The following is a 12,669-nucleotide window of genomic DNA, read 5'->3' as shown; positions in this document are numbered from 1 at the left end:
CAAGAGGACAGATAACATGCATCCAGTATATAGGAAAAAAATAATACTTCAAAAAAAAGGTAGCCATCTGGATTGGATGGGTCGAAGATGCTCCAGATGGCTGAGTATGCCAACTCTGCTCTGGCTCTCCTCTCTCATGCCATTTCCTATTATAAGAGAGGCGCACGCAAAAAAAAAAAAAAAAAAAAAAGAGAGAGAGGAATGGGATGGAGCTCTGTGTGTGGTGGCTCCTCTCCCATGCCATTTTCTGTCACGAGAGAAGCACATGTAAGAAAAAAAAAGAGTGAGGAATGGGGTGGACAAAAAAAAAATTTAGAGAAAAGATTTCTAAGAAAAAAATAGAAAACATTAATAGTAAAGCATGAATTGTCTTATCGATTTTTTTTCATGCTTTAGCTTATATATGCTGAATAAAAAAGGTAAGGTGGGGAGTATTTTTTTTAGTAGGCCTATTTCTGATTGCTGTTTTTTTTTATTTTTCATCAAGCTTATTGAGGAAAGATTGAAAAGGGTGGCAGCAGGCATGCAAGAAAAATCTAGTGAAAGGAGCTAGAGAAGGTGAGTTTAAGAACTTTTATTTATTTTTTGGGTCTGCTTTTATCAAATATTTGTAATTTTTATTTCTTCATCAGTTAAATTTTTCTTTCACCATAATATCAGAAACAGCATTATGTTTCTTATTTGGATTGCAGGGGGTTGCTGCTTACATTTTGTCAGCCTTCCATTCCTTTATTTACAAACATCATGTGAAGGAAGAGAGGGATAAAGAGTTGCTACCATGTTATGGTAGCCTTCCTCAACATTCACATAAAAGGAAAAAAAATGCCACAGTTACTGCTAAGATTCGGCAGCCTTCCAGTGAACAGAAAGAGAAAGGAGCAAAGGTTTGCTGTGAAGCTTTCTGATGAATAGAAAGAAAAACATGTATGAGCTTAGATTGATCAAGTTAGGGTTCAGTGAACAGGAAGAAGTAGATGGATTAAGAGGGAAAAAGAAGATATGGGTTAATGGGTTTAGGGATGGATTGCAATCGGATTTGTACAAATTAGCTAACAGGCACGTTAAACAAGTCGTAGGTCATTCGGCTAACAAGTTAGTAGATCCGATTAGGATTAGGGTTATGATAAAGGATCCAATTAGGATTAGCTATCCGGTTAGGATTAGGGTTAGGCTAAGGGGCTAGTTAGGGTTAAGGTTAGGTTCTGCTGGGGGTTAGGGTTAGGTTCTATTGAGGGCTAGGGTTCAAGGTTGAGGCTCAAGTTAGCGTTAGGGTTAGGATTAGGGTTAGGGTAGGGATGCAAAGAAGGTTGGATTAGAGGAGAGAACCCAAAAAAATGGAATTAAACTGTTGAAAAGAGGAAGGGAGGAATACGGTTTGGATCGAAACAAAAAGAAAAAATAGAAAAAAAAAATAATAAGTGCGGGATTAGGGTTCGGGCAGGGTTATAGAGAAAGTTAGATCAGAGAAGAGAATAGAAAAAAATAGAAATAGATGGTGAAGAAGACAAAGAGAGGAATAGGGTTTGGATTTGGAATGAAAAAAAAAGAAAAAAAATAATAAGTAATAAAATTCGAAGGAGGTTAGAAATAATATATCTTAGAAATGAAGTTTACCTTGGTTCATTCGGAGATGAGAATGCTGGCATGGGTCAGAGAAAAATGCAAAGCACCTTTGCCGCTCACCGTAGGGTCTTCGGGGACACCATCCTCTACCACATCATCTCCAAAGATGAAAGTCAGAAAGGAAAAAAAATCCAAAATCGACGCCGGGGCCAAAAAAATACAAGACCGTCTGTGTCGCTCTCTCCTTCATCCTCTCCGACTATAGAATGGCCACTAGTAGAGAAAATTCGATGAAGAAAGACCGACAGCATTGGTCAAGGGAAAGCGAAGGAGTAAAAAAGGATTTGGAAGCGGTGGCGACGGTGGGTAGGTGAGAAGGGGTTAGGATTAAAAGAAAAATAAATAGGTGTGCCTATGCAGATGGTCCTGTAATTTTTCTATAAGTGAACTAACTACATTTTCAAATTTTTTTCTCTTTGAATTTTTTTATTTTATTCAAATTTTTAAAAAATAATGTATACAATTTGATTTCTTGCATTCCTATAACTGAATCGATATGGTTCTTTTCTTCTATTTAAATGATTTTTTTTTTAATTTTTTGTTGTTTAATTTCTCGCATGAGGCATAAAAATTCTATTTTTTTATTTAAGATTTTTTTCTATGAACATCAATTTGTAATAAAAATTATCGATCAATCATTTCTTAACCCTCTCTTTTATGAAGATTTTTTTATACAAAAATATTTCTTAAATTAACTAATCGTGGTGCTTACGAAGCAAAGGAACTATAGCTCTTCTATTTATTATTTAATCTTCTATTTTTTTGACTATGTATTCGAATTAAGGAACATTAATTAAAAAAATATTTTTCAATTTTTTGATGAATATTTATAATTCATGAATATGTTTATAATTTAAGCACACAATCGCTATTTTATGTAATTTTTTTTAACAAATATTCTGAAAGTACCGAAGATTGAAGATTTTTTTACTCTGTCTTCTATTTATTAAGCCCTATAGCGCAGCACGGGTTTCATACTAGTATTGGCATAAAGGGTGTCCGCAAGAGATACTCCTTGTATATTAGAAAACTATGGGATGCTTGTATAAATTAAGAATATACCTTACATCGTTTCTCAAAATATATGAATGCTCATACTTTTAAATAATATATAAAAATTCTTTCTTTTTGTTGAGGTTTAACCAAACCCTTGGCATGGCTCCAGTATATAAAGATTAGCAGTTATAAATAAAAAAAAAAAAACAAATCTAGCACACCAACACATTTTGGAGAAGCTCTTTCAATGAAGCAAGCTATTTTAAGCATATACAATACTCTATTCTGAACAATGACCATTAACCACATGTTTCATAAATTTATTATTTTCTTAAAGGACACAACGAGAATTCAAAGTAGTAAGCGTTGGCAAATCCTTAATATCAAGGATCAACTCACATTCATTCACATCTATGAGGAGATTAGAGCTACCGGTGAGTTAATGGCAGGAAAGTATCTATAAATATGCCCAAGGATTTGGCTTAAGTTCGATCTTTTTTTTCTTTTATTTTTGGCAAGACAGGCAATTCACATAATTCTAATATGTACACATCTAATAAAATCGAGAAACATAATATCTCTAAGAGTCATCGGACCAGCCATGATGTCAGTCCAAGCATCATCGACAATGCTCAATGACAGAGGATGCTCTCCGATCAGCAACCCTATTCACCTCATTGCATTGTGCCTAGCAAAAAATGTAGATTTCCTCAATCATCGTCCATCAAATGTCCTGCATAAGAGGGAGCCCTGGAACCTCTACTCTGCGTAAGTTTGATCATTTTCTCAAAACAAATGAAGAAATATGCTCAATATAACACTTAGAGATGCAGTTTGGGTAGACGTTTGATTCAATTATTGGTGAGTAAACAAGGCCCTAGAGTTTATAGCTAACTTTTAGACATCTTTTTTGTCTCTTGGCTCTTTTTTGTTCAAGATTTCTCAAGTTCTTAGATCTTACTAAGCCTCCCTTCCATTGTTATCTCCTTCGTACAGAAGCATATAAGATGGTAATCATCTACTCATTTGGTTCGTAAGAAGAATCTTTTTTTTCAAAAAATAGCTTTCTAAAAAATTATCTTTTAAGAATAGAATTTTGCATTGATCATAAGAAAGTCAGAGTAGTTTATATTTTATTGAGCTCTATTTTTTTCAAAACATTATATACAATTCTTATTATATCTTTAATAGATATAAGATTATACTTTTTTTACTCTTAAACTTTTTATAAATAATAATATTATTTTTATATTAATATAAATATAATATTGATATATTATAATAAATTATTATATTAACATAATATTAATATTTTAATATAATAAATTTATTAATATAGATATAAATATAATATTATATTAGTATAAATATTTATATATTAATATAAATACCATATTAATACTAATAAAAATATTATATTATTATAAATATTAAAATAATATTAAAAGATAATAAATATTATAGTATTAATATTATATTATATTTATAAATATTAAGAAAATATTAATATTATATTTAATATTCATTCTAATCATTTATTGATATTTTTTAATATTTTAATTATTTATCTTAAAAAATATTTTAGAAAAAAAAATACTATCAATTTTCATTCCCTGTAAAGTTCTAAAATCTAATTTTTATATAAATTTTTATTTTCTATTAAATATTAAAAAAGATTTAATTCTCCCTTCTCTCGAAGCTTCAACCAAATAAAAACTTTCCTCTCCATTTTTCAGAATTTGTCTCTTTCCCCTCCGCTCCTCGTGAACCCAACGAGTCCTGGTTTCGCGTCTGCACGCAGTTCCTGGAGAGCGGTGGTGAGCCATAATCAAATTGGACTCGCCCAACTATCGGACTCTGGCGACATCGAATGAATAAACACGCAAATTTCGCGTTTGATTGCAGGTATCAAAAGACCAAATAATCCTTCCCGCCTGCTATAAAACGTCCACCCTCCGTGCCGCCTCTCCCTCCCCTGCATTCCTCTCTTAGCTCACTCTTCATCTCCCACCGGCTTTCCCTGCGCTTCCTGCTACTAATTCCTTCAACCAGATGGCCGGTTTGCCGGAGACAAACACCGAGGGCGAAACCCTCTCCGATGCTTGGGATTTCAAGGGTCGCCCCGCCGTCCGATCCCAGACCGGCGGTTGGACCAGCGCCGCCATGATCCTAGGTCCTTTCCGTCGCCCCTTCCCCTCTTAATTATCTTCTCCGTTTTTCTCTCTCTGTTTCTTTTACTGGTTAAAAATAAAACGATATATATATATATAAAAAAAAAAGGGGTGGAGCTGTGCGAGAGGCTGACAACGCTGGGGATCGCCGTGAACCTGGTGACCTACTTGACAGGCACCATGCACCTCGGCAATGCCACCTCCGCCAACACCGTCACCAACTTCCTTGGCAGTTCCTTCATGCTCTGCCTCCTCGGCGGCTTCCTCGCCGACTCCTTCCTCGGCCGGTAAACACCCACCTTCCAATCTATGTATACCTCCTCCTCACCACTCTGTGTTACCCCTTTCACTGTCTCCTCCTCCTCCTCTTTTTTCTTTTTTTTTTTCCCCTTAACTCAATCCAATAACCAGGTACCTCACCATCGCCATCTTCACCGCCGTGCAAGCCTCAGTAAGAGCTTTCTCTTTTGCCGGCATATTCATATATTGATTGTTCCATTAATTTTTATACTGTAGAATTTTTATCCTAAAAACAAGTCTGAATTAATTGAAGGGGACAACCATCCTGACCATATCGACGGCGGCTCCGGGGCTGAGGCCGCCTGCCTGCGCGGACCCGTCGGCCGGCGGGTGCGTGCGGGCGAGCGGGGCCCAGCTCGGGGTGCTCTACCTGGCTCTGTACCTGACGGCGTTGGGGACGGGCGGGCTCAAGTCGAGCGTGTCCGGGTTCGGGTCGGACCAGTTCGACGAGTCGGACCGGGGGGAGAAGCGGCAGATGATGCGCTTCTTCAGCTGGTTCTTCTTCTTCATCAGCCTCGGCTCGCTGCTGGCCGTGACGGTCCTGGTGTACATCCAGGACAACCTCGGCCGGCGGTGGGGCTACGGCATATGCGCCGCCGCCATCATGGCCGGGCTGGCGGTGTTCCTCTCCGGCACCAACCGGTACCGGTTCAAGAAGCTGGTGGGTAGCCCCTTGACCCAGATCGCCGCCGTGGTGGTGGCAGCGTGGAAGAAGAGGCATCTTGACTTGCCGTCGGATCCTTCCTTTCTTCATGACGTGGATGCCGCCGTGGACGGAGGGAAGGGGGAGAGCAAAGAGAAGCAAAGGTTGCCACACAGCCAGCAGTTCCGGTAATTAATGCATTTACTTATCTCTTTAGCTGGTAGTAATTTTTTTTGTTTTGGTAAAAGTAGCTCGTAGTAGTTAATTGCTTGCTACTTGGCTTGGGCTCGTTAATTTTGACAGTGACTATGCTTACTGCTAAGGTTGCTCGTCGTTTTAGTCATAAAAGTAACACGCTTTTCCTTTTCTTTTTTCTTTTTCTTTTTTTTTTTTGTTGTTGTTAGAAAAGAAACTATAGCTCCAATACAAAATGAAGAAGAAATACATAATTTTAAAGCAGAATACAACAAAGGGCATAAGACAGACAGAGGTCCAACTCAATCATATATTTCATGCCGGCACTTGGACATTGGACAGCTAGATAGGAAATATAGAACCTGCATGAACGTAGGGTGGGACCATATACTTCTAATTTCTGTCTTGATACCCTGGATGGCTTGTGGATCCCAAGTTACGAACCATTGACACTACAAGGAGACTGCAAAGCCACTCGCTAGATAATTTAGTCAAAAAAAAAAAAATTCTAATATGGACCTTAATAATTGAGCCTGAATAGTGTTGTTGACTGACTGGCTATTAAATGTGATGGACCAATTGGCCGATGCACTGGTCCTTTATTCTATTCTATGCTAGACAACGAAGCTATGCCTCCCATCGCTCCCACGGTACGCGGTTTTGCATTTAAATGCACCAATAACGCTGTGACGTACCTTAATAATTTCATTTCCTTCTCCCTTTCTGGAAAGAGAGCGTGGCTCGGGCGGGACCAAGCTCGCAGCATGTGACTACTTCACGCACCCTTCAATACACTGCACACTGCTGTTTTTGTTTCGGCTTTGACCGCAATGCGTTATCTCAACATTTTTTTGAGATATAAAATGGACGTCGGTACTCCTACAATTAATGTGATCCCACGCCTTCTATATATATATAAAACTAACCAGATTAAGATTAGATCGATCCTATATAAACTCAAATACAATCAAACTAAAATTTTATAATAAAAATTTTAAATTAATAATTTAAATTATTAAATTTAATTTATTATTTTAAAATTATTTATATATAAAAAATTATATGATTTGAAGACTCCTAATTTATGCATCAAGTAGTTAAAAATTAGACAGTCTAAATAAGATGAAATTAGATATATTTTTTTGCTCATTTGATACATAGGTTAGAAGCCTTCAAATAAAGTAAATTTTTGTGTGTAAGCAGTTTTAAAATAATAAATCATATCCAATAATTTAGATTGTCGATGTAAGATTTCTATTATCTAATTTTGATCTAATCAAATCTGAGTTCAAACCTAATCAATTTTATTTAAATATGATCATACATACATACATACATATATATATATATATATATATATATATATATATATATATATATATATATATATATATATATATATATAGATATATTTTTTGTTCATTTGATACATAGACTAGAAGCCTTCAAATAAAGTGAATTTTTGTGTGTAAGCAGTTTTGAGATAGTAAATCACATCCAATAATTTAGAATCACAATCAGATAATCATTTAGAATTAGGGATGATTTTTCTTCTCTAAGCTGAGATGACTCCAGATCTGATATGCTCCAATAATGATTGATTGTCTGGTTACGTGATACTGGGGTTGAGTGCCTTGGAGGTCACATGTGAGCTTCAACCAAAGAGCCAGGGATTAAATAAAAAGGCGAGAGGCCCTTCACTGATTGAAGTCCTTGCAAATGTGTGTAGGCTGATTAACACCTAGCTAGATATTTTTTAGGTCGGTCGGTGTAAGGACCCACGTGGATACATGCAACCTTCTAGTTAGCTTTTAGTTGGTGTGAGGACCCACATAGATGTATGAGAACGTCATTTGAATGGATAAGTGGTGGACATAATTTAAATTCTTTGATTTTATATATATACTTAAAATCTATTTAATATATAATTAATATGAGACTAAATAGATAAAATATGTGAGAGTCCATAAAAGCATGTATTTAGTACTCTAGCATTAGTTAAACACTGAAAAAATCTTGAAGTGTTACACATGATCTCAGTGGATTTAATCTATAGATGACTAAGATACAATCTAGCATATATCCTTTTTGGATTGACGTTGAGTCAGTTATGGTTTTCATTATTAGATTTTACTAGACCTAGACTCTTGGCCTTGAGAAGACACTAGGATTTGAACAGGATAGTATATGAGGAATGGTACAGGCATATGTTTAATCTCACAATGTTGGTAAACTGCAAAGATCTATAACACAAGGCTGAAGAAACTCAATAATACTTTTGGCACTTATCAAAAGGCCAAAAAAAAAAAAAAAAAAACCCTTTGGCTAAAGGATTTTTATAAATGGTATTGGAGCGCATGGGAAGTGGGTGATGGCATACTTCACGAGCAGGATGGTTAGGTGGCTTTTGGCCGCTGGGGATTGAGTCAGTTTTTCACCCATTTTCCGGGAGACCGGAACCGCACCGGTTGGCCCATCAAAAGAAACGGACGATTCGCCAGCGCAGAGGTCGTTCATTGAGTCCCTCCAAGCTTCCGTTTTCCATCCAATCTCCTTCGCTCTTCTTTCGGTTACACCTCGCTCATTTGCTCTCTTTTTCTGCACACTTTTAAAGTGAGTGATGAGTAAGTCTCGTTGCAATGAATAGGGAAGGTGAGGACAATACCAGATGGGAAGACATCACGGGACGCACGCAACACTCACACCTACGTCCACATTCTTTTATGATTTCCACAGTCCAGTCCAACCTAACGCCAATCTTTTACCACCTACCACCCCCAAAAATAGGTAAAATACATGCAAGGTACTGAACTAAGTTTGATGATTGTTGGGATTAATTCGGTTTTATGTTGTTGAGTATGACAACACTGCACTGGTTAAACAAACGTGCCCAATACCATATCCTCCTGCCACGGAATTAGAACTTGCACTGCAGGACACCGCTTTCTTTTGAATTATAGTGTTATGCTATAGTTAGAGGTGAGCAAAAATCGAATCTGAATCAATTAAATTGGTGAAATCAAACCAAACTGTAAATTATAGTTTGGTTTAAAATTTTATTCGATTTGATTTGGTTAATTTTTTATATATAAAAATAGATTTAGATTAATTTGGATTTGTCAGTAAATAAAATCGTTCTCAAACTGAACCAAACCGGCTTTAATAAAACGATGTCATTTTGATTAGGATGTTATTTATATTAGAGTATTAATATATTAAAAAATAATTCTGGATTTATGGGGTTGTTTATCAATTTGATTTTGTATTGATTAGTTTTGAATCCTAAGTGATCACTTACTTACTAGATTATTTATTTTCTTTTGTAATGTGTTGGAAATCTTTATCTTAATCCTTAGTGATGGTATTTGTTTAAGAATTTTATTTTATTGAGTGACAATATCTTATGTCAATTTAAATTATTTTATTTGATAAATTTTCTTGATGATATTCTTATGTAAAAAGAAAAAACAAGTATTCATAAATTATAAAATAATAATAATAATAATATAAACCGGTAAACCAAACCAAATCAGACTATTTAAATCATGTTGGTTTGGATTGGTTTCAATCTTCTATTGGTCCGATTTGATTTTTAGAAATGCCAAATCATTTAGAACTGCTTCAGCTTAAGTTTGAGCATAAAACCGGTCCAAACCGGACCATGCTCACCTCTAGGTGATGAAAAACATTTAAGTGCATTTGATGAAAAATATTTAAGTGCATTTAAAAGCATCATTAAGGACCTATTTAAATATTTCTATAGAATTGAACTGAAAGTTCTATAAGAATCAAATCTATTAACTTATTTAGTTTGCATTTTCTAAAACATCTGTCTAAATCGAGTCCAAATCCTAGATTTTGGGTTGCTGGAAAAAATCTATGAAAATCTTTTTTTTCTTCCCACCAGAATTTGAGATGGATAGGACATGATTGACGTAGAGCCATATTTAACTGAACAGTCTAATCTACAAATTCTACAGAATTTTCAATCCAATTCTGAAGGAATAATCAAACAGATTCTAATAGTTCAGCAAAAAAAAAAAGGATTTGGATGGAAAGGGATACTACTAATATCTGTTTTAATCTCCTCAGACATGGCAGGCAGAGTGCTACTATTCATTGGAGGTCGGACCATTAATTTATGGGGTATCTATCAATGTCAAAATGTAACAAAAGATTAACATGTTGAATCCTATCACATTTTTTGAGGCTAAACCTTTTCTTTTGCTTGTTCTATTTAGTCTCTTAGATAAAGGATACTAGTTTGTCAATGCAGCTCGCTTTTCACGTGGCTTGAGGGAGTTGATTTGATTCACAGCTTAGGTGTGGTTCTATATGTACCTCACAAATTTTAAAGGTTTAATGAAGATTTGTTGTTGAGATTGCAATGCGAAGATGTTTAGTTAGAGGGAGTTGGAGTCTGAAGTGAAAATAGGAATGAATGACTTCCATTTCAATCATTTCATTATAGAGAATTTTACTTTCGATTTCGATTTCGAAGTGGAATGAGCATAGCTTCTTCTCTCAAAAATTCAATTCCAACTATCTCTTGGAGATTCAAATCTTGAGCGTATGCTCATTCTCTCAAAAATTCAATTCCTAACTGTCTCTTGGGGCTTCAAATCTTGAGCTAGATGTTTTGAGAGATATGACCATTCCAATTTCTATCCAATCCTTTCCAATACCGATTCGGATTCTGATTCCAATAGCAAATGGAACACCTGCTGCACTTATTTAACCATCATGGCGAAGCCGGCCTGTAGATTAAGCAGCATTTAATATAATCTATCAAATATAATATATAAAAAAAAAGATCAGGTTGGTGATCTTTTGATAAATGATATTCTAAATATTTGACAAGTGGCATTTTGAGAGTTTAACATTATTTATTATAATTTAGTAAGAATGATCAAATTGATCACTTTTTGATAAGTGGTATTCCTAATATTTGACAAGTGATATTCTGAATTTTTAATATTATTTATTATAATTTAATAAAAAATATATATTAATTATTAAAAAATTTATTTATTAATTATTTTTAATATTAGATCAATTAATTAATTTTAATTATTATTTTATTTAATTTTAATAAAATATATAATTTTTCTTTCATATGCTTTTTCTTTTTTTTTTTTTATTACTCCGTGCAATGCACCAATTTTAATATCTAGTTGATATTAATAAGTATATACAATTTAAACGGTCAGCAAAGCATGCTGCGGTAAACACAACCTATCTTCAACCAGCCAGCGGTCGAGGTATTTGCCTTTTTTTAAACAACAAATTTAAGTTTCCATAGACTCTCCCTTCCTTCCACCTGTAACCTTGCACCCCACAACTAATGCTGTCTTCTTACATTCTGTTTCAGTTTCTTGGACCGGGCGGCGATCACGGAGGACCCGGCCATCGAGCAGAGCAAATGGCGGCTGTCGACGCTGACCGACGTGGAGGAGGTGAAGCAGGTGATCCGGATGCTGCCCATCTGGGCCACCACCATCATGTTCTGGACCGTCTACGCCCAGATGACCACGTTCTCCGTCTCCCAGGCCACCACCATGGACCGCCGCATCGGCTCCTCCTTCCAGATCCCCGCCGGCTCCCTCACCGTCTTCTTCGTCGGCTCCATCCTCCTCACCGTCCCCGTCTACGACCGCCTCGTCGTCCCCTCCGCCCGCCGCCTCACCGGCAACCGCCAGGGTCTCACCCCATTCCAGCGCATCGCCGTCGGCCTTGTCCTATCCATCTTCGCCATGGTCGCGGCGGCGCTCACCGAGCGCAAGCGCCTCCACGCGGCGTGGGCGACGGACCGTTCCTCCTCCGTCGGCCGGGGGGCGACGGTTCCGCTGAGCGTGTTCTGGCTGGTGCCGCAGTTCTTCTTCGTGGGGTCCGGGGAGGCGTTCACGTACATCGGCCAGCTGGATTTTTTCTTGAGGGAGTGTCCCAAGGGGATGAAGACGATGAGCACGGGGCTCTTTCTCAGCACACTGTCGCTGGGTTTCTTTTTTAGCTCGGCACTGGTGAGCATCGTCCACAAGGTGACCGGGGAGAGCGGGAGGGGGGCGTGGCTGGCGGACAACCTGAACGAGGGGAGGCTCTACAACTTCTACTGGCTTCTGGCGGTGCTGAGCGTGGTGAATTTGGGGGTGTTTTTGGTGTCGGCAAAAGGCTATGTTTATAAGGAGAAGAGGATTGAAGCGGAGGACGGGAGCGTGGCCGCGGTTGAGCTGGCGGAGGAGGCCTGTTGCCATGCTTGAGCTGACCTGAGCTTCTCTTTTCTGTCTCTCTTTTGTTTTCTTTTTCTTTTGGTTGTTTTAAATCCGAGGGAAGTGTCGTATAGCGTCTTTTTGGGGGAGGCGTGATGCAGGGAGGGTTGGTTGAGTAGCTTCCTCCGCCCCTTCTCGTGATGCAACGCGGCTGTGTAGAAATGATCCCAGTCATGGATCTATTTCCCAGGTGAAACCGGGAGAGTATAAATAAGTTGTGGCTTTTCCCGGGGATTATATCTTCCTGTTTAATAACTAAAAAATTCTTGATAAAGGACTGCAAATGGATCGGGTCGGAATGTTTTCAACTTAATCCGATTTCATATTCGGATCCTGATTCAGCCGGGGCCAACTATAATGATGCATTTGCTCAACGATGGATAGAGCATCACCATTTTGTGAATTATTTTAGCGATCTCTGTCAACTATTTTGATTTAAAAAATACAAGTATTTTCATCTGCCATTATTTGATAA

The 12,669-nt window shown here is 37.2% G+C and overlaps 1 protein-coding gene across 1 annotated transcript; it reads left to right on the top strand.

The window, feature by feature from the left end:
• Positions 1-4,573: 4,573 nt before the first annotated feature.
• On the top strand, positions 4,574-12,468 carry LOC105054020 (protein NRT1/ PTR FAMILY 6.3). Its single transcript, XM_010935390.4, has 5 exons — positions 4,574-4,792; positions 4,900-5,077; positions 5,202-5,241; positions 5,344-5,921; positions 11,300-12,468. The coding sequence occupies exons 1-5, from the start codon at positions 4,672-4,674 to the stop codon at positions 12,183-12,185; spliced, it is 1,803 nt and encodes a 600-aa protein (XP_010933692.1). The 5' UTR covers positions 4,574-4,671; the 3' UTR covers positions 12,186-12,468.
• Positions 12,469-12,669: the final 201 nt, after the last annotated feature.

The sequence above is a fragment of the Elaeis guineensis genome, chromosome 11 (assembly GCF_000442705.2).
Source record: "Elaeis guineensis isolate ETL-2024a chromosome 11, EG11, whole genome shotgun sequence".
Taxonomy (NCBI): Eukaryota; Viridiplantae; Streptophyta; class Magnoliopsida; order Arecales; family Arecaceae; genus Elaeis; species Elaeis guineensis.
Note: the sequence above shows the minus strand (reverse complement) of the source record. Positions and strands in the feature narration are given on the sequence as shown.